The sequence below is a fragment of the Desarmillaria tabescens genome, assembly GCF_030435595.1.
Source record: "Desarmillaria tabescens strain CCBAS 213 chromosome Unknown EV420scaffold_8, whole genome shotgun sequence".
Lineage (NCBI taxonomy): Eukaryota > Fungi > Basidiomycota > Agaricomycetes > Agaricales > Physalacriaceae > Desarmillaria > Desarmillaria tabescens.
Genome location: NW_026848307.1, coordinates 188619 through 207634, shown reverse-complemented (window position 1 = coordinate 207634; position 19016 = coordinate 188619). Strand labels below are relative to the sequence as shown.

The 19016-nt window shown below is 47.6% G+C and overlaps 9 protein-coding genes and 1 pseudogene across 10 annotated transcripts; 7 read left to right on the top strand and 3 right to left on the bottom strand.

The window, feature by feature from the left end:
• The first annotated feature begins 9 nt into the window (after window positions 1-9).
• EV420DRAFT_1143504 (uncharacterized protein) lies at window positions 10-1040 on the top strand. The gene is made up of 3 exons (XM_060466042.1): window positions 10-223; window positions 279-329; window positions 379-1040. Exons 1-3 carry the CDS (start codon window positions 152-154, stop codon window positions 727-729), a joined length of 474 nt encoding a protein of 157 aa, XP_060334360.1. The 5' UTR covers window positions 10-151; the 3' UTR covers window positions 730-1040.
• On the bottom strand, window positions 814-2744 carry EV420DRAFT_1143498 (uncharacterized protein). The gene is made up of 12 exons (XM_060466041.1): window positions 2504-2744; window positions 2399-2449; window positions 2240-2340; window positions 2083-2182; window positions 1904-2032; window positions 1805-1850; window positions 1724-1750; window positions 1597-1666; window positions 1477-1542; window positions 1221-1419; window positions 1092-1169; window positions 814-1040 (listed from the first exon to the last, which is right to left on the bottom strand). The coding sequence occupies exons 1-12, from the start codon at window positions 2555-2557 to the stop codon at window positions 945-947; spliced, it is 1017 nt and encodes a 338-aa protein (XP_060334359.1). The 5' UTR covers window positions 2558-2744; the 3' UTR covers window positions 814-944.
• A 1360-nt stretch (window positions 2745-4104) lies between these two features.
• On the top strand, window positions 4105-5380 carry EV420DRAFT_1265229 (SEP-domain-containing protein; the record flags this gene model as incomplete). Its single annotated transcript, XM_060467259.1, has 7 exons — window positions 4105-4217; window positions 4274-4357; window positions 4407-4534; window positions 4581-4713; window positions 4767-5078; window positions 5132-5191; window positions 5248-5380. 7 exons carry the CDS (start codon window positions 4105-4107, stop codon window positions 5378-5380), a joined length of 963 nt encoding a protein of 320 aa, XP_060334358.1.
• Window positions 5381-6250: 870 nt separating this feature from the next.
• On the bottom strand, window positions 6251-7691 carry EV420DRAFT_1521483 (PUA-like domain-containing protein). Its single transcript, XM_060472223.1, has 9 exons — window positions 7631-7691; window positions 7490-7585; window positions 7318-7443; window positions 7251-7267; window positions 7177-7199; window positions 7064-7126; window positions 6943-7013; window positions 6857-6893; window positions 6251-6800 (listed from the first exon to the last, which is right to left on the bottom strand). Exons 1-9 carry the CDS (start codon window positions 7639-7641, stop codon window positions 6603-6605), a joined length of 642 nt encoding a protein of 213 aa, XP_060334357.1. The 5' UTR covers window positions 7642-7691; the 3' UTR covers window positions 6251-6602.
• Window positions 7692-9387: 1696 nt separating this feature from the next.
• Window positions 9388-11077, top strand: EV420DRAFT_1638982 (kinase-like domain-containing protein; the record flags this gene model as incomplete). Its single annotated transcript, XM_060476904.1, has 11 exons — window positions 9388-9395; window positions 9451-9473; window positions 9539-9544; window positions 9597-9753; window positions 9804-9930; window positions 10279-10449; window positions 10505-10518; window positions 10545-10673; window positions 10730-10871; window positions 10932-10968; window positions 11025-11077. The coding sequence occupies 11 exons, from the start codon at window positions 9388-9390 to the stop codon at window positions 11075-11077; spliced, it is 867 nt and encodes a 288-aa protein (XP_060334356.1).
• Window positions 11078-11450: 373 nt separating this feature from the next.
• Window positions 11451-13046, bottom strand: EV420DRAFT_1761248 (uncharacterized protein; the record flags this gene model as incomplete). The annotated part of the gene is made up of 12 exons (XM_060480652.1): window positions 11451-11589; window positions 11643-11668; window positions 11718-11758; window positions 11818-11827; window positions 11891-12007; window positions 12070-12149; window positions 12212-12343; window positions 12400-12436; window positions 12568-12659; window positions 12725-12860; window positions 12912-12925; window positions 12986-13046. The coding sequence occupies 12 exons, from the start codon at window positions 13044-13046 to the stop codon at window positions 11451-11453; spliced, it is 885 nt and encodes a 294-aa protein (XP_060334355.1).
• A 1244-nt stretch (window positions 13047-14290) lies between these two features.
• EV420DRAFT_1731635 (acyl-CoA N-acyltransferase) lies at window positions 14291-15154 on the top strand (the record flags this gene model as incomplete). Its single annotated transcript, XM_060479928.1, has 2 exons — window positions 14291-14350; window positions 14397-15154. Coding segments are annotated over 2 exons (633 nt in total), but the record flags the coding sequence as incomplete, so codon positions are not given.
• Window positions 15155-15314: 160 nt separating this feature from the next.
• On the top strand, window positions 15315-15386 carry EV420DRAFT_t93 (annotated as a pseudogene). The gene has a single exon. The product of its transcript is annotated as a tRNA-OTHER (tRNA).
• A 446-nt stretch (window positions 15387-15832) lies between these two features.
• Window positions 15833-16621, top strand: EV420DRAFT_1264920 (uncharacterized protein; the record flags this gene model as incomplete). Its single annotated transcript, XM_060467248.1, has 3 exons — window positions 15833-16261; window positions 16313-16416; window positions 16471-16621. 3 exons carry the CDS (start codon window positions 15833-15835, stop codon window positions 16619-16621), a joined length of 684 nt encoding a protein of 227 aa, XP_060334353.1.
• A 128-nt stretch (window positions 16622-16749) lies between these two features.
• EV420DRAFT_1521460 (uncharacterized protein) lies at window positions 16750-18796 on the top strand. Its single transcript, XM_060472222.1, has 8 exons — window positions 16750-16927; window positions 16984-17068; window positions 17160-17303; window positions 17357-17429; window positions 17477-17638; window positions 17687-17756; window positions 17814-18195; window positions 18249-18796. Exons 1-8 carry the CDS (start codon window positions 16842-16844, stop codon window positions 18651-18653), a joined length of 1407 nt encoding a protein of 468 aa, XP_060334352.1. The 5' UTR covers window positions 16750-16841; the 3' UTR covers window positions 18654-18796.
• Window positions 18797-19016: the final 220 nt, after the last annotated feature.

Below are 19016 nucleotides of genomic sequence, written 5' to 3'. Positions count from 1 at the left end.
AAAGAAAACCTAACAGCTTCCGGTCACCATCCTTCTCCCCTCCACTGCATAGTTTCCTTACCACGGCAGTTCATCCCATCTGTTTCTGTGCGGGAGGATGCAAGAACAATGTAAATTATTTGCGCGAGTTAGTTTAGGTCTCTGATTGACGATGATAGCACAATACGCTGCCGCTGCTCATGTCCCCCTGATAAAGTCTCCAAGTCTTCGAGTACCTCGACCCGTAAGTAGTTCCCCCCTCAAGAAAAATGCACTTGTCTGATGGACATGTATAACAGGTCGAACTACCCCAGGATATACACCCTCTGCCTGATTCTGTGACAGCTTATGTAGGTCAAACGTCCCAAGGACCACTGACATTGATTGACCCCGCTCTAGTTTGTATACCCATTCACACTCGAACCGCACATTCTCACCGTCGAGTCTTCACGTCGAACAACACTCGCTGCCCATACCGCACGTCGTGAAGGATTTCTTCGGGCGCGGGATGACGAGAAGGAACGGCGTAAGCGCGAGGCGCTGCGGAAGATTGCTCCCGGCTTCGAACCAGCCGGATCAGTCCTGGTGCCTACGAAGACAGGTTCTGTTAGTAACCCGCCCTCTTACTCTACCCCTGACCCTGGGCCTGAGCGGCCAAGTAGTGGTCACCAACAATCCAAGTCAGTCATGGACGATCTGGTAGATCAGTTAGCCGCCCTCGATTCCAAAGACGACTCCCAGTCAACGTAGCGTATCATCTAAGATACAGAGAATTTTATTGTAATTGGAGTTGGTGCTAGTTACACGGACTATCGTGAATATCATTTATGATTATTCACGTTTTCCGTAATTTGTACATCTATTGTATAGGGTACTGGTAGTCCCTCTATAAACAACCAATAAATCATCAAGAAAAACGACACATGAGGTGTCACAGAAGGAGACGAAAGGAAAGTTACACGACATCAGACTTTGTCGTAGGAATCGGAGTAATCGTCGCTACCGGTTACTCTATTTGTCCTTAGATCAGAAGCATCCTTCATCCGGCCGCTATCCTCCAGCTGTTCATACAAATGAGATCTTCGTCGGCCGCAGAAGGAGAAAGAACGTACATCAATGTGCTTAATAGTCTCTTGTACTGTCCTTACTTGAATCCCGGCTCCGCTGAACCCGCCCAAATCCATGTCAGTCTGCACACAGCCATCAGTGGGATCACTCGGCATCTGGACTTGACAACTTACCCGACGGCGCGATCGGTTATAAGACGACAGTTCGTGGCTGCTGGTCCCCCTGCTCGATGCCGCGCGGATATTCCGACGAGCATTCAATGTCCACATCATGGAAATCGCATACAATTTCGGAAGGATCTGATTGAAGGCAGTGGATACGAGTTTATCCTGGCCCGAGTATATTTGGGAAAAAATGAGATTGAGCATGGCACTGCAAGGTACGAAATGTGAGCTTCAAACGCGAACTAGTGAGATAACGCTGCCTCACCAAATCGAAGCCGGAGCCGCAGTCTGAAATGTCAAGCGCACGAGGGCGGTAATCAAACCAACAGTTCTACAAATTGTTTGAGCCGGACAAACGGAAAAAAAGTAGAGGCGTATGACGAACTGAGGAAGAACGTTTTTCTTTGAGCGGATCAGGAAGTACGCCGTGGCGAATGTCATTGTGAAATCGGCGGCTATGGAGGAGATGAGTTAGCGATGACACGCATAGACTACTGAGTCGAGAGCCGTACCAAAGACAGATCCAAGATGGGATGCGACTGTAATTGATTTGTCAATACGTGGATATTGGCAAATATGACGCCTTCACTTACACCATTTCCCGATTGCTGCCTCATCGATCTTGGTAATGTAGTAGCACTACAAGGACATCCTCAGGAACTGGATTGAAATGCAGGGAAATATGCACTTACTGCCACAATCATGGAGACATAAGCATACACGCACAGGATTGCGATTGGTGTAACAACCCAGGGTCCTTTGGATATAACATAGAGTCGGTAACAGAAGTAGGCTTGCACATATATGCCGATAGTAGCGACCTTTCAGAGTCTTAATGCGAGGAGAGAGGTCGACCAAGTCCGATACGCACGAAGAGGGAGTTGTACGATTGCCACCATGCGGTATAATTTAAATTGATGGCGTCGGCAAGATCGTTAACGTACAAAATGCTTTGGATCCATATGAGAGCGCTGGAGATACCCTGGGGTTAAGGGAAAGCGTAGCAACACTGATTTGTATGCACTCACAAGGATTGTATAGACTTGAGCGTTGTCAAAAGCATGAGACCAACGACAGACCACTTCAAGGCCCGCTTGTCATCGTGATACCAACTCCAGTAATGCGAGAACTAGGTGCAGAGCGCGTTGGTTAACGATCGGTGACAACAAGTTCAACGAACGGCGGACCTGGCAACACAAAATTCCTTGCAAGAAGATCTCTAGGTAGCAGCCAATGAGCTGTGTAGATCCATAAATTCGCGGAAAATGTGTAGAACAACGAATAGCACGTACCCAAGGACCTAATAGAAAAACTGCTTCGCTGTGTTCCTCGGCAGTCAAGGCCATCGAGATGGGAGTTATTTCACTACTTGCAGATTGGTATACCAGGTTTATATAACCAAACCGCCACCGGTTACTGTTGACCCCCTATCTCCATACAGTTCGGAGTAGGCCCGGGACGATTGATCGCACAGATTTGCGGACAAACTCCCACAAGCTTTACGTGCCCCTACCGTTGCCAGACCACAGCGATGTGTTGGCGAAAGAGAAAAGATACGAGAGAAAGGTATGCCTTAATCCGATGTCTTCAGCAAATTCTGTGGGAGGAATACAACCTCTTGAGCTCAAAAAATGATCTATGGTAACCGTGACCACATGAAATAAGGATTTCAAGCTGTCATTTATGCGAAGGCACCAGGGCAGCCAGATAAGTGCGCAAAATGAAATCGCCGAAAACGCTGTCAGGTAACCAAGTGAGGAAACATGATGACGTCGACTCGTATTGGGAGCCGTCTGGATATTTTGACAAGAGAGGAGTCGCGCCTAGAACGCCAGCGATGGAACTAGGACATGTGAGGAGAACGTTTGGCTACTGTGGCGTCTGCAGGGATAGTGCAGCCCTTGCCGCGGAGGTATACGATCGTAGCCGCGTCCGTCGTCGGTAGGCCTGGTTCAAAGCGACGGCTGGCGGCCGCGCTCCTCCGATGACTAACGGACAGTTCTACAAACGTTCAAGGAGGCCTGAGCACTCAGGCTCGGGGGGATGAAAGAAATTCATCGTAAGCCGAGTCGCTGTCCCCGTGCCCAGACAATTTGGAGTAAGAACGAATTTCATCTATATATTAGCAAATTTTGAATTACCACTCACATTTGTTGACTGGTAAACATGCGTGCATCATCCTTGATTTGGGTAGAGATTTTCTATCAAAACTGGCGCGTGCCCAAATCATCGGATAAAGCAATAAAACATTAGACAGGAATTACAGAGGGAGGAGGGCGGAATTCAGGCAGGGTCAAGAACGCGTGTCGACAACTCTAGAACGCCACATTTTCGAATTAGTGATTCTGATGTAGAATACTTGGTGGAATCGATGCAGCTGGATGGCTTCCGGCTTGGCCTTTCGGAGAAAAAAAAGTGACAAGCAAACAGAGGGCCGGCCGAAAGCTTGAAGCATGTCATGAGAAAGAGAAAATAAGCCTTTTCAGTTACTCTAACGGCCCCGAACTTAGAACTTGGAAAGCATTGGCGGATGGCGGAGTTCAAAGCGGAGGTTCAATATTGCGTGAGAAATCATTGCCATTGCTGACCGTGACGCGTCGCTTCTACATCGTTCACTCATCACCGCCATTTGGACCAGTCATGTCGGACGGAAACAACGTAGGATATACTCTGGACGGACGACCCAGTGAACCATTGCCAGAGTCATGGGCACGTCCTTCAGATACTCGCCGTGTTGGACGTGTAGGAGATTGGAGTAGTTCCAGGTAGAATCTCCTTTATCGGGTATCTAGTGAATGCTCATTATCCTGGCAGTGGGCAACCCAGTAATAGCTCAAGAGGTGGCAGTAGTAGCTCAAGATTTGGTACTCTTCGAGATATTAGCGCGCCATCGATGCCATCGCCGCAATCCTTCGGCGGCGGCAGTGGTGGTCGAGATTCGGATGAAGACGACGAGGATGGCCCAGGCGAAGACGGTCAAAGTTGGTTCGCCGGTGGAGAGAGAAGGTGTGTACTCATCGTGATCTCGTCGCAGTTTCAGTGTCTCAAATAGTCGATTTCAGTGGAATATCTATCCAGAATCCCGACCGGGGTAGAGGAGTTCCAGGCGGTAACATGGTGCGCGATTTGCTACGTCGGGCGGCCGAGTACGTCTTTTAGTCAAAAACTCAGTGCGTTTCTCATACCAAAGGATAGAGCCGGCCCGCCACCTGTGGCGATGGGATCTGAACAGAGAGCTCATGTATTTACTGGTGGCGGACACACGCTAGGAAGTGACGAAGTACCAAGTACTTTCATTCCTGACCCGGATGCTGAGGAGAATGGTATCACTTCTCCATCTTTTTCTTCCATAATGTCTCTGAAGGGAAGGCGTAGATGGTACAGAAGAAACCGCTATCCGTCACCTCACCTTTTGGAGAGACGGATTCACTGTTGAGGATGGCGACCTCATGCGATACGATGATCCGAACAATGAACAGATCTTGGCGGAAATCAACTCTGGGTGAGGATATCCATTTTCTGGGCGTCTGCATGTTCTAATTTATCACGTCTTAGCCGCGCGCCACCATCTATCCTTAATGTGCTCCCGGGCCAGCCAGTTGAACTCCGCGTTGCTAAGCACACCGATGAAGATTATGTAGCACCTAAACGTACTGGCTTTTTTGGGAGTGGTAACCGCCTCGGGGCTCCTGTACCGGGAGGGGAGGCTTCACATGCATCTAGTTCATCGATGCCAGGAAGCTTTCCGTCCTCGTCTTCCCCCGCTCCTTCCTCTGAGCCTACCCGTGAAAGTATCTCCACCAAGTTTGAAGTCGACCAATCAAAACCGACTACGAGTATTCAGATCCGTTTGGCTGATGGAACGAGGTATGCTAGTAAATTATCCATCAAAGTATTTTTTCATTTAAAAGGTTAAACAGAATGGTTTGCCGCATGAACTTGACACACACAGTCCTTGACATTCGCAATTTCATCAATGCGTGAGTGTTGTCCGTGTCAATAACGGCTGTTTTGAAATTTATGACACCACCACCAGATCTCGCCCTGAAAATCTCACAAGGCCGTACTCTATCGGGACGACATTTCCGAATCGCACCCTTGACGACAACGCACAGACAGTTGAGAGTGCAGGACTGTTGAATAGTGTCATCGTTCAAAGATGGGTTTAAGGGTAATGTCTTTGTAGCTTGCAAATGAAAGTGTATTGAGGACGTCATGTTAATGTATGAATATGGGTACAGGAGCGCGGCTTGCATCTGTAACGGTCTGAAAGTGATGATTTATAGGAGTAGCCTCGCAACCCTCAATATTAATGCGACTTGTCCATCACGACTGCCACATAGCGCCCCCATTCGTGCTCCGTATCGAGGCAATGATTGGACGGAAGAAAGCGTCCTGCGATATTATCGCCTCTCGTGACTTTTTTGAATCTTGTCCTGCACTACCTGAGCAGATCGTGGACGAAAATAACGCGATGCAGATGCCCACCTCTCCTTTTTCCTAGATTGGGTGCTATCGATCAGCTTCTCCCATGTTCAAATTTAATTTTGACACCTCTGCAAGAGTTGCTAACACCAGGATATCGCTTGTCTTGTTAGCAGACTCCCCACCAGCATCCGAAACAATTTTTGGAGGAGGGGTCCAAGCTTGCGCGCCTGCATTGGACCGCCATTATGCAAATCTTCCGAGTCCCGACAAGTCTGAATTTTAAAAGGACCGCATTTCTGTCCTGATCCAGCTGTGGCCAGACCCTTCTGTTTCAACTTGGCGGACATTTCATCTACCATCTTTGTTAACTATTATAGCAGTGCGCTCTTTTGGGATTTTTACCTGACTCTGGCTGAGTACCTTCCCCAGAACGGCAGCTTGTCAGCTTACGAAGACGATGAGTTTATCGCCGTCGCTACGCTTCGTTCATATAGACACCAATGATTTCGAGACGGTAGTGAATGCGTGCCAGCGATTGTTATATCAGCGCATGTTCTTCCAAGTCACCGCGCGCTAAATACTTCCGATGCAGGTCAAGTAAGCGTCAAAGCCGGCCGAGTATGAGCAGAGGCTTGCTACAACTTTTGACCTTCCACATCGTTTTGGTATCGATGGTACCACAGTGATCTAGGTCCTTCCGCCAGGATGCTATAGATCAGGTTTTCGCCGGTTATCTTTTACCGAGGTGTGACTCCAAAGATACTGTCAATTTAAGTTTGACATAGATATGTATGAGAGATGCAGACTGGACTGATGATGAGTAGTGAAAACAAGGTGAAGGAGGCTCCTCTCACCTAAGTAACTGAATAACGGTATTGCTACAAACTACAGTGACAACATGGGTTCAAATAATTATTATCCGCGTGGAAAAGATGGAGGAGAAATGGAATAAATGGAGTAGTATCATAAGGTGTTCCCATCATTGACTAGAATGTTCCTCGACCCTTTGGCAGAGGGCGAGGCTTGGGCAGAGGACGTTGATCCGGCTTGCGCTTCGGCAGAAAGATGAGAACAAGCGACGGAGAAAAGGGCGTGCATGTGACATACGACAAGCCTGAACTTGCATTGAAAGAATCCTTGAGGCCCTTTCTCGTACCAATACTTCGGAACGGAGATATGAGGATACGTAAACAGACACAGAGACAATTGTAACTTACATCTTCGACCGTGTACAGGCCGTCATATCGATACCCCCTTGAGAAGTATCAGTATCAGTGCGGGATGGTTATGACATATCACCTACTGGAAGGGAGCATAGATAGACTTGCCAGGTCCACGGATCACTCTCACTGCGTTGCGGATCTCTTTAGACCGCTATGGTTACTTTCAGCACACGAGTAGAGATGAGAAGAAGGCATACTTACTACGAGTGCTGCGTTGCTGGGGTGGTCAAAGGACTGATCTTCAATTTGTTCTCCAGTGGGTATCTATTATTATTTAGCAAAGCACATCAAAATACGAAGAACAATAGGCGCACGCCAAATTCACTTCGCTGTCCTCCTTTGTTACCCCGGTTAATGCGAGTTCCATTCACAGAGAAGTCTCACATACCGGTGCCAACGTAGATTCTGAAAGACGGAGTAAGCGTTGTAAGAGAATGCATCCGCGGAATGCTTACAGAACATCTCCATGATCTTCGTCACCGTAGTATTTGGAGGTGCATACCGAAGCAGCACCCTCAGTAGCACTACCTACTATTCCAGCGGTATTCTGGGTATGCACACCGGCTTCTGCGCATTCTTTCCTTCAAAGGACATCAGATGTTGTACTATCTAATGGGTATCACACACCTGGTATCCCAGTGAGAGCCTACTGGGTAACCGTCGATGTCTCCAAATTTGTCGTGCTTGACCCAGGGTGGCATTTCGGCCATGAATCGCTGGCGCCTGGCAGATATAAGCAAAACAAGTTAAAATGAGGAAATATCGTACATTGCCTCCATCTCTGTGGTCGTTGGTACGAATACGAGTAGCTAGATGGTGAGTGAAGGAGAATAAGGAGAAACTACTAATTAGGTAACGCGTCCTCCCAACGCGGTACCGCGCACATCACGTGCGCTTTGTCAGACAATGGCATTTTTTCCTTTGTTCTTGCTTTGTTCTCACCACAACATTGCGGCAGTCTATAGGCCTGCGTTTTGAGGCCTTCGGCATTCTGTCCTGTGGCGGGTATTCTTCTCATATATTTCGACTTGAAACACGGCGCGCGACTGACACTGACACGGAAATTCTTCCACTCCCGCTCTGGCGCCATGTACCCCTCCTTCTTAATTCAAAATAAGTATGGCTACGCATCCCGGCAGCTCTTGACTGGATTATTCTTGGCTCCGTCTTTTATTTCTGCTGCTGGTTTAGTATAAAAGTAAGGAATTGCCGTGTTGTTCGCGATGACCCTCTGTTCGAGTTGCGAGCGGGCTTTTCTTATCCCTTTGCTTTAAATCAGTATCATCTAGGCTTTACTGCGGTTCCATGTATAAACTGTGCTGCTCGGACGGACGGCTGATCCACACTTGCACTTGCCTCATGTCCGCCACGCCTGCAGAATCCACTTGTCTCTTGACTACGAATAGTTCTCAGGCGGTATTTGTTCTTGGAAGGCCTAATATATTGTGTATTCCCCCGGATGGATATAATATCGACTCAGCCTGTATTGGAACATAATGCTGTATAGCCCAGATGTGCGTTGTCAGCGACACAGCTCGTCGTTGAAAAGTCTCAAGGTCATGCTGGAATTTCCGTTGTTCCGGTATGACTTGGCTTCTTGGCTAACTTGTGCTTCTTTGGCTTCTTTGTGCTCGTACCTTGTGGTTCTTGTGCTTTATTAAAGAGGCCCCCGTCCCCGCCAGTTGTTGACGGTCATACGATGCTTGCCAAAGTCATAAGTGACACATTTGGACTTGAACATGACGACTTAGCCGGTGGGTCAATGCGGAGGAAAGGCTATGAACGATATGTCATTCGTCGTCGCCGTCGTTTTGAAATTCTCAGTCAGCAGCTGAATTAAAGTTCACAATCATGCAGGAGCAGGCGCGATTAGGCGCTAGACGACGCATCGTTATATTACTATGTTCACTGCTCTGCCGATGAACACGATAAGGCTTACCAGTTGTACATGCAGGTGAGTAAGATCCACGGATAAATGAGTGCCACAATTCTGATCACATCTATTTGTAAAATGTCAGTGATGAGCGCTGAGCGCAGAGGATCCGGAATCCGCGCACGGTGCAGGGAGACGAACGTAGTGGACGGATATTGTATGGACGACGGCATGCCAACGGTCCTTGAAAGGAGTTGATGATCCATCGTGTGGTGATATTAACCACGAGCCTGGCATGAGGTGCACTTTGTCGCACAGTATTGTACGTTTTGTGCCACAAATCGACGTCGCTATCTTGGTACGATTTTCGTGGCACAGTACACCGCTTAAGAGATGTAATCATATCGTACACAAGCGACCAACAGACGGCAGGAAAGTGAGGGTGCAACGAATTGAATACCCATAAATTACGTCATCAATCAAGATCCAATAATTTGACGCATAAAAGCGGTACACCACTCCTCCATGCACTTTCGGTATCTTTCTGCTGCTTTCCTTCCTCATCGTCCTCAGTAGCGCCCAGTTCGCTCTATTCCTCGCTGCCAAGCTCGACGTCGAGCTCAATACCAGGACTTACACTTGATACCAATAAATGGAACGGTGAGCAAGCTATGCAGCATCGAGACCGGGCTGGAGCTCATTAGAACACTGCCAGATACTCCAAGGTAGAGAAAGTCGGTGCGTGACGACCGTTGTCCTCATTTCTGAAGGTGCTGATGATTCCGGACTGGGCATTGCTGCAGGCGAAGGTACGGACATTGGCTCGATCGATGACGGTTCCGCTGACGACCTGACCGGCAGGGACGTACGGCGTCGTATACAAGGCCCGGGATACCAGCACCAACCAGATAGTTGCCCTTAAGAAAATCAGGCTCGAAGCCGAGGACGAGGGTGTACCCAGTACCGCCATCCGGGAGATTAGTCTCCTCAAGGAGCTCAAGGACGACCATGTGGTTCGGTACGTTTCAAGGCCACCTCATTCTTATCGGTTCTTAGTATCTTATCTAGTCTTCTTGACATCGTCCATGCTGACCAGAAGCTCTATCTGGTTTTCGAATTCCTCGACGTCGACCTCAAGCGATACATGGACCTTGCCAACAAAAATCATACTCCTATTACGCTGGAAATGTCTAAGGTACATTTACCACCCTCTTTCATGAATGTGTGAGCGCCCTATCTATCGAACACGCCCCATGCGAAATTCGCGACGCGTCTGACGCGAGATTTCGGCCGGGATGACTGTCCAGCGGTGATGGGCGCTGTCCTTGTCCGCCCATATATATTTCTTCCTTTAATTCCGGTACGACTCCTAGGCGCTTTGTCTTAGCTATATCTGGGGCTATTGTGGTACCCCTTGGAGTCTTCCTACGTCCACAAGCAGCTTGCTTTGTCTGCGGAACATTGTCACGTGATCGGGACGCGTTCTATCCTTTTCTTTCCATGCATCTCCCATCACGCGTTCTAATCTACTTTCTTGTCGTAGAAATTTCTTCATCAGCTGAATTCGGGATTGCTCTACTGTCATTCTCATCGGATCCTCCATCGAGATCTGAAGCCCCAGAATCTTCTCATTGACAAGCACAATAACCTCAAGTTGGCAGATTTTGGGCTTGCTCGCGCCTTTGGGATACCAATGCGAACATATACCCATGAGGTAAGTAGAGCGCTCTTCTCAATTGTCAAGTGTTCCTAACCATGCTACCCGTTAGGTTGTTACACTTTGGTATCGGGCCCCTGAAGTTCTCCTAGGGCTCCCGTCACTATTCAACCTGCTATCGACATGTGGTCCGTTGGAGCCATCTTTGCCGAGATGGCTTGTCAAGGACAGCCGCTCTTTCCAGGAGACTCTGAGATTGATCAAATCTTTAAGATTTTCAGGTACTCATCCCCTCGGTAATATGATACTTGCGAGTCTAACAAACGCATCGCCTTAGAATTTTGGGCACTCCGAATGAAGACATGTGGCCGGGTGTATCCAATCTGCCTGATTACAAGGCCACTTTTCCCCGTTGGGGCGTTCAAGATATCTCTAGGCTCGTCCCCGATCTGGATCCTGCGGGGATTGATATTCTTAGAGTTCGTTGATTCCTCCCTATCTCATCAAGTGTATCTTTTGATAAATTCTGAAACGATCAGCGCCTTCTCGCTTACGATTCTGCGAGACGTATCTCAGGTGTGTGCATTAATCGTAAGTTCCTTAGCCTGCTTTATATGACATCTCCCGCCCAGCCAAACGTGTCTTGCAGCACCCTTACTTCGCTAGCTATAATCCGGATGCCTAATATAGACATCTCGCTCTGTGAGCCTTGCCCTACTGTTTCTTCATTCGCATTCGTCGGTTCAACATATGTGACTTCCTCCTTTCCCGGAGTTTCTGTTTCTTTCTCATTGCATCACATTTGCATTCATTCATCAAACTTACACCAACTGTTGCTTGCCACCCATCCACGTACATCAGTTTGTAACAGTATCATTGTTCCACTAGCAAGTCTTTGCCTATTATCTTCATTCACGCATAATCGTCAGGCTAGGACCTCTAAAATACAATTTTTATCAATATATACCGAACAATACGGGTATTATTTTATGCTAACTGACAACTAAATACGTGGTATCATGTCCTGCTTGGTCCCTAGTCATTGAGTGTTTTCAACTTTATGGTTCACCGTCCTCATCATTGTATTCAAACCGTGTTAGTTCGACCTGGAACATATGTAAAGTCCTCTTTTCGGCCATCCCAGTGACGTCGAGAACCAGCCGCGTCACTGTCATGGTGGTCGAACACCAAATAAAACTGTTTTGATGATAGTTAGCTCGGCCTGTTACGCGAGGAGTAGAAGAACACACAATATTCCCAGAAAAATAAGGGAGAGCTGAACAGGGACGTGAGTACATAGAGCGGACCCGACGATGGTGTCTTACCGGTGCAACAAAAGATAGAATGAGATTCATTAATCGAAGAACTGAGGCGGCGCTTAGCATGGCAACGAAAAGACCCAGAGAGATGGCTCAGGGGACTGACCAAAGACAACCTAGGTGGAATGGGAAGGCGATTAGAACATGGTACTAACATGCGAATAGAGCCGAGAACTAACCAGAATATACGCGAATCCATCTCTGTAAAGGATTTTAGTGAAATCATCCTCTAGATACCGAGGTCGGGAGAGCGCGTTCCAGAATAGAGCGGAAAAAATGACAGCTTCGAACGCCACCTAAGGTAGCACCCGAAAGGGCGTCAGACCGAAATTCCAGGACAGTAAGAATATGGTCATACCCCTGGTGCCCAAATGATTCCTGCCGAGTGGCGATCCGTTAGCATGCACATTGAGAAAGTGGGATTGAAGTAGACAGATTCTGATAATGGGGCCGCAGGTAAGTTTGGGAGTCTAACCGCTCCGTGCTGGTACAGGACGCACCGGTGATATGTACAAGGGAGAATGTCAGGCAGATGAGGTTGGCTATCTGGGTTGCCACGAATAAACATGACGTTAGGATCATTAGCCGTCCGCCTCTCTCCCAGAGATTCCATATATGCATAAGAGCTAGGACTGCGTAGGACAGATGAGAATAGGATTAATACTATGTGATATGTCGGATGATTTACAATTTCCTATGGCGATGGTGATGATACCCATGGAAGCCTACAGATACACATCAGAGATAGCCCTGTTCAACGATGGAGACGAAAACTTACGGATACATTAAACCAAACTTTACAGCTAATCCATTACTAGTATCAAGTTCGGAGATCATGTAAACCGACAAGACTTACAACTGGGGAACCATCAGTATTATGATAGTATATATACGCTAAACCGAAGGAAAGACCCACTGTATCTGAGAAGGTGCTCAGTCCTGTCAGCTCTGCGAAATTTATCCACACGTCAAATCACCCTGAATGACCGTAGACTGATCCTGAGGAAACTTACGGCAGAGGTGGATAAGGACGAAGGCTGGGACGAAATAACGAATGATAAGAAAGAGTGTCTTCGGTAACGTCCACGGAGCCGCCCATATGAACCTAACCTCCTCGTCGAACGTTAATGTGTGGTCGTAGAGCATGAGCTAACCCGATGAGCATCTCATATGCCTCATAAATGGTAAAGTCTAGCTTACCACGTAGCCGGCAACTGTTGAAATATGAACATCAAAACGAAAATAGAACACACTTCAAGGGAACAATGACTTACTACTAGCATATCTCGACGCATATACATTGAACGCAACAGCGGTGTATTCCTGGACGTCCATCTTGGACAACGACGTCCGGAGCCCGTAGGTAAGCTCCTCACACGTAGCAGCTAACTAACCGAGAAGGAAAAACGGAAGGCCCACATGTCTGACAGTTGACAAACCCCATTTATGAACCTCGATGACAAAACTTTTGGTAATTGCTGGAATTTCCAGGGGTCGAGGGACTGGATTGTGGCGTACATGTATGCGGTTTTACGTCTCTCGTTGGCGTGCGCGGTTAACTTTGCATCACTGCGGAGATTTCACAGGGAAAAATACTCGGATGCTGAGAAGTAGCATCCTTTAAGAGTCCGACACTTTTGCATTGGGGTTTCATAGAGCATTTGCACAGGATCTGAGCGATGGCTTAGTGAATGTTCTGAACACGTATTAAGGAACTTTACTCACAATGACTCGGAAAGGTCTTCAGTTGCAGACAAGGAAATAGGTTCTGTGTCTGTAGTGATGACAACGTACGTGAGAGTCACGGGCCGAGCCTTCCGAGGGCTTTTTTCTTATGGAGTCGTCTGAAAGGTACATGAAGTCCCTAGCACTTTGTTGTGGTACTGATGACGATATTCCATGATCACCGAAACATCAAACACTTTAATTTTTGAAAAGGTGTTCCCTTGGCAGTCCTTTCACTGAAAAAGACCGGTTTCTGTCTATTTCACTGGGTGTCGCGCGCTCTAAAAGGAGCAAAAAGAATAAAAAGAGAAAGATTTTGGCGCCCCAAAATTGGTGGGCATTTACTGCCAACTCTCCCTCCACTCCTTATTCGATGGTACAGCAGTACCCCATCATCTAAGATCCTTAATTAACCAGGAGAATGTGAAGATTTCAAAACGATAGGACACTGCTGGAGTCGCCGTGTATGTGAATTGAAGACTCAAGCCCCCTGGATTTCCTCGTGTTTTTCATTCTTATGTGAACATGCCAAAGCACGAAATTCGAGCATTTTCTGTGCACGTTACTCTAGTTGGGTCCTGACGCATTGCTTTGACATAATTTGGCATTCACATCGGAGGTTAGTGCCCCGCTGTTCTTATATTTGAGGAATTTGCTTACGGACGTAAATCCAGCGTAGATCTAGAAGTTAGTACTAGCCACGATATTGCCTTTCAACCACTCGGAAGTCATCGGGAATCCGGATATCCGTGTCGCAAGGCTACTCCGCGACTCGAGTCAGACGGTTGTTAATCTATAAAGGTGCCTTGACATAAGTCTCTGCACCTTCCCGCGAACCAGATGTCTGCCACCAATTTCTGTTTCCTACTTCCCCAGTCTTGGAAAACGAACGCGTGAAACTCGTGCCATTTGATGTTAGTCTGATCCATCTATCACTGATCCACACTCACGCTATCTCAGATCTCCGTCCACCCAAAACTGCACGTCGATGCCGCTCCTCCAGCTTCTTTCTATGATTTCCTCCCTGTCGGCCCGTTTACCAATGAGCAAGAACTCATCACGTCGTTTTGGGAGAAAAGAATCAAAAACGGCGCGGGGGAAACCGCATTCGCCGTTTACGATAAGTCCAAATCTGAACACGCCTACGCGGGGATCATCACGTACAAAAACTCCTCCGTCGAGGATCTAGTGACAGAAATTGGCTTCGTGATGATCTTACCAGCATTTCAGCGGACTCATGTCACATCTAACGCTGTCGGGATCCTGATGAATTACGCACTAAACCTTCCTGCAGATGGTGGATTAGGTCTGCGGCGAGTTGTCTGGACGGCAAACGCATCGAACGCGCCTAGTATGGTAACAGCGAAGAGGTTGGGATTCCAGATGGAGGGCGTGATGAGGTGGGCCAACGCCTGGCCCGAAACAAAGATTCGTGGGTCTGGAGGGGTCAGGGTCAGGAAGGAAGATTCCAGGGCTGAAGAGTTCGCGTACGGACGGAATTTGGCAGTCCTGAGTGTCTGTTGGGATGATTAGGAGGCGGGAGTGAAGGCGAAGGTGAATGCGAAGATGGCGAGGACAAAGTGAAGTCACAGGATCGTTCGTATGAATAATATAGAAACACACGTTCGCAGCAACATTCGCTTTCTCTGCCATTTTTCCATCCTCAAACAGCCTTGAGGTTTGTTGGAGACATTGACCTTAAGATCAGTGCAGTCCGGCTAAAGCAGCTCGAGCCCGGCTAGAGCCGACGTAAGGCTCAAGCTCGGCAGAGTTCGGCTTGCTCGCTTAAGCCGCTTTGAGCCGAGCCGCGGCAACACTTGTGGTGTATCGGTCAGTAAACCAAAAGACCTAATAACATTGTCTCATCCACCCAACCAATCGGATATGGTATAACGGCTAACATTGCCGCCTCTCATTCACAGATACGCGGTTCGATTCCCCGTATCCGAAATTTCGTTCGAACTTCGAACTTCACACTCTTGACGTCACGATTGAGAGTGCGTCTAATTCCTTAGAGGCAACTCTGCTTTGCTATTTCCCACCCTTCCTCCCTCTTAACTTGGTTGGCTGTGCTCTGGCCTCTGATGAGACATCACATGTTCCCGGCTGGCCGTGCCCCAGATTCACCACCAGTAAGTGGAGAATAATACACTCACTGGAAGAAATCTGAAACAATGATCCAGTCATCACTCATTGAAAGATTCCGTCAGAAAGCGGGAATTGAAAGATAGGAATCTAGGTTCTCTGTTCATCATCACGGTTGAGTCAAAGTTGATCAATTGCACAACCACATCTGAACGGCACCGGGTCGCCATCATGATGTCTCCAAGGTATGAAGCGCTGGAAAGCATTCAAAAGGCAATCCAAGAGAACAACGTGATGCCGTATCTTCAGTCATGCCTTCTTCACCAACTGAAAATGCGTCTTACCCGCTCAAACTCGATCCGGGAGTACCGCGTCGTCAAAAGTCGGCACGTAGCTGCTGCAAATGGACCGCGGTCATCCTCGGACTTTTGATAGTTCTGCTTGTTTGCGTGACAATTCACAAGTTCGGCACCGCATTTGTAGATAAGGCGCGCCATCCTCACAGGGCACTATATCGGAATGGTTCGTTGGAGGAACAGGCGGTAGTGCGACCGCTGATTGATGACAATCAGCAGTTCGACATTGCTGTTTCTGTTTGGTTACGTGCGTCCAAGGAGGAGGAGGAGGAATGGAGAAGAAGACTCTCTTCTACCATAGAAGACGAAGAATATTTGGACAACATCACTTTCCGATTTCCTCTCGACATGGGGAACAAAGTCAAGGAAATCGTGTATCAAGTGGTCGACAAATATGATCCAAACTACGAAACATACCTTAAAGGCGACAAAAAGCTGCTCTACACCCCTCTCTATTCCGATATCGCCTTCCGCAGAGTTAGTTTCAAGGATAAAAATGTATTGGCCGACGTGAAATTCCAAATTCCTACCTCCAGATTGTGCGTTGCTAATTCTGTTTTTGATCGAGTCATGGATGCTCAATTCTATCATAGCCTAGATAAAAACCTTACAACTTCAGACTTTAGAGGTACTTTCGTACTCATCCCAAGCTCCAAGTCACTCCTGAAACACGTAACAAACTTTTCTTCCTGGATGCCTGATGCGGTTTATGACAATCTTCCGCCTGTCCGCCCTTGGCCGTAAGCATATGTATATCATCATCATGAATTACAACACTCAGCGTACAACCAGGTTTCCCCTCGGGTCATCTTTCTATGCTGACAAGACCGTTGCCGACCTTGCCGTGGATTCGTTCGGAATATCAGTACCCCTTCTCCAATTCTCTGAGATCCAAAGTCAATGTGGTAATTCTTCTGTCAATACTACTGACCAAGCTTCATCAACATCGGAGGACATTGCAACAATGGACCCCGACTCTGTCCGAGCGAAGCTGAAGCAGATGAAGGATAATATCCCTGCATACAAAAACCACCCTCACGTCGTGACAAGGTGAATCTATGTCTTCATTGTGGCGAGAAATCAATCATTCATCCACTCCAAATTAGAACGAAGCTTCATGTAGTAGACGAGACGCATGTCTTCGACAAGGAAGCCTACGACAAGGCCCACCAAAGTCTTCGCTCTACATCTGTCTGTTTTACTTTTGCTGTAACGAAACTGTGCTGACTATTGCGAATAGTGCGGATAATATCCTGGGACGTCTGCAAAACCAAGCAGAAAGTTCTGTAAGGATCTTTCATTTTCCGACGGTGGTGTCCTTCGGACATCTCTAGAGTTGGAGGTGCCCAATGAAGATGGAGAATATGAGAGATGCTGGGCATATGGACCGTTCATGAATACCGTTCCCGCTGCTGCTGGCCCAAAGGCGAGTTACGATCACAGCTTGTACAATTCTATTTTAAATTTCATTTAATACAGGATATCATTCCGATCCCGGTCAGTAGGGAAAACTGCTCTGTCGCAGCAGATGGGCTTGTAGAGGTTCTAGAAGGTGAGCTCAATGCGGATTCAAGGTTTCTATGGCTGACCTTTTGTTAGTACCGGAGTTGATGGACATAACGTGGCGTATCTCATTCTCTGGGCGATCGCCTGGAAAACACCTCTTAAGCACTGTCATTCCTCAACCATTTGGCGTCTACAACTACCACAACCGAACTGATTTTGAAAAGACCATGCTCCAAGACTTTGCCGAACAGATCAGTTCGTTTTTCTTTGCCTGAAGATTTTCATCCTACTTACTTCCGTCAGACGGCCTCCGAGGCGTTAGGTTCGATGACGAATCTCATCCAAGGCGAAGATCCTTTATCACTCTGACCCTGTAAGCTAGTCTGGTTTCTTAACGCCGGGCAGAAGGTTGACCAAGAGCCGATAACAGGGGTGTCGCGAAAGTTTCGCGTTACATTTTCGAGCTATTATATTGGTTCACTCGGAATCACACCGTTTCCATCAGCACCACCGGCGCTTTACTTCGAGCCTCTGCTCTAGCTATTGAATCATGCCTCGATCTGGGCCAATTCCTCAGATCCAGATCTGAGGTGTCCACCAAGTTCGTGCTTCTCATGACCGTAATGTTTTTCTTCATATCAGGCTTCCAACTTCCCCTCTATATATTCAAGACAGCTCTTCGTCTTGAGTTTGCTTTAACGAGAAAACGCATCTTCGGGATGTTGTTAACTGTTCCCATGATACGACGGATGCCGAAAACTCATAAGGAGCGTTCAAGTGAGCGCTTGGATAAGAGAACAAATTGGAAAATGGTCAGTAAATGTTTTGCTTTGCCCATGTTCGTCCTCCGATAGTGATTTCGCAGATCCTGTGCACCATGCTCGCCGTGTACTACATCGCGAGACCTCTGGAGCATCATGTAATCGACGCACTCCATCCCCCCATGCCAGAACAAGAGTTTTCTTACATCGCTGAATATGTTACTCCCGGCATACGTGCAACTGTCATCACAGCAATGATCCTCCAAATTATGCTAAACTATCGCAGCAAGGTCTTCGCCGGGAATTACAGGATTTCGGCATATCTTAACCTGTTGGTTGCGCTTCTTGGGTTGATCGCTTATGTCCCGGCACTTGTGGGAAGACCCGAATCGAGAACTGGTCTTTCCTTCGACTACTGTATTAGGTCAATTGTTTGTATGGTCGAGGCATTCCAGGCATTTATTCTGCCCAATGCGTCACAGATGGAGGATGACGAAGATGACGAGTAGCGAGCTTGTACTATTCCATGTTTTTGATAACGAACCAGACACATAATCATAGCTACAGCTGACTATAGTCAGTAGAATAAAGTGAATAATATAACTGTCACGCAATGACTAGGACGTACTCATTTCCTCAACATCGCATAAACGATCCATTCTCCAGGAGTCCACCGCCTGTCTTCGTTCAGCGGAGATCCTAGAGTAGAGTCACGATGAACATATTTCTTCTTATCATTTGTACACCGTTTAGACCGGCAGTTTTTGGAACTATCACAATTCAAGACCTCTTGGGCTTTCGCTTTTCAAGCTCCTGGTACGACTGGCCTTCCCGTGGGCCGTAGACTCTTTCTGATAGTAATTCGACAAGGT

What these genes read in the sequence shown, in the direction of transcription:
- EV420DRAFT_1143504 (XM_060466042.1), top strand. Translation starts at nt 152, where the DNA reads ATGATAGCACAATACGCTGCCGCTGCTCATGTCCCCCTGATAAAGTCT. An exon ending in GTCTTCGAGTACCTCGACCC is followed by an intron (nt 224 to 278) that starts GTAAGTAGTTCC and finishes CATGTATAACAG; the next exon opens with GTCGAACTACCCCAGGATAT. An exon ending in CTGATTCTGTGACAGCTTAT is followed by an intron (nt 330 to 378) that starts GTAGGTCAAACG and finishes ACCCCGCTCTAG; the next exon opens with TTTGTATACCCATTCACACT.
- EV420DRAFT_1143498 (XM_060466041.1), bottom strand. Translation starts at nt 2,557, where the DNA reads ATGGCCTTGACTGCCGAGGAACACAGCGAAGCAGTTTTTCTATTAGGT. An exon ending in TTTTTCTATTAGGTCCTTGG is followed by an intron (nt 2,450 to 2,503) that starts GTACGTGCTATT and finishes GGATCTACACAG; the next exon opens with CTCATTGGCTGCTACCTAGA. An exon ending in ATAACCGATCGCGCCGTCGG is followed by an intron (nt 1,170 to 1,220) that starts GTAAGTTGTCAA and finishes GGCTGTGTGCAG; the next exon opens with ACTGACATGGATTTGGGCGG.
- EV420DRAFT_1521483 (XM_060472223.1), bottom strand. An exon ending in GACAGCGAAGTGAATTTGGC is followed by an intron (nt 7,127 to 7,176) that starts GTGCGCCTATTG and finishes AAATAATAATAG; the next exon opens with ATACCCACTGGAGAACAAAT. An exon ending in TCTATCTATGCTCCCTTCCA is followed by an intron (nt 6,894 to 6,942) that starts GTAGGTGATATG and finishes ATACTTCTCAAG; the next exon opens with GGGGTATCGATATGACGGCC.
- EV420DRAFT_1521460 (XM_060472222.1), top strand. Translation starts at nt 16,842, where the DNA reads ATGGACCCCGACTCTGTCCGAGCGAAGCTGAAGCAGATGAAGGATAAT. An exon ending in CACCCTCACGTCGTGACAAG is followed by an intron (nt 16,928 to 16,983) that starts GTGAATCTATGT and finishes ACTCCAAATTAG; the next exon opens with AACGAAGCTTCATGTAGTAG. An exon ending in GCTTGTAGAGGTTCTAGAAG is followed by an intron (nt 17,430 to 17,476) that starts GTGAGCTCAATG and finishes ACCTTTTGTTAG; the next exon opens with TACCGGAGTTGATGGACATA.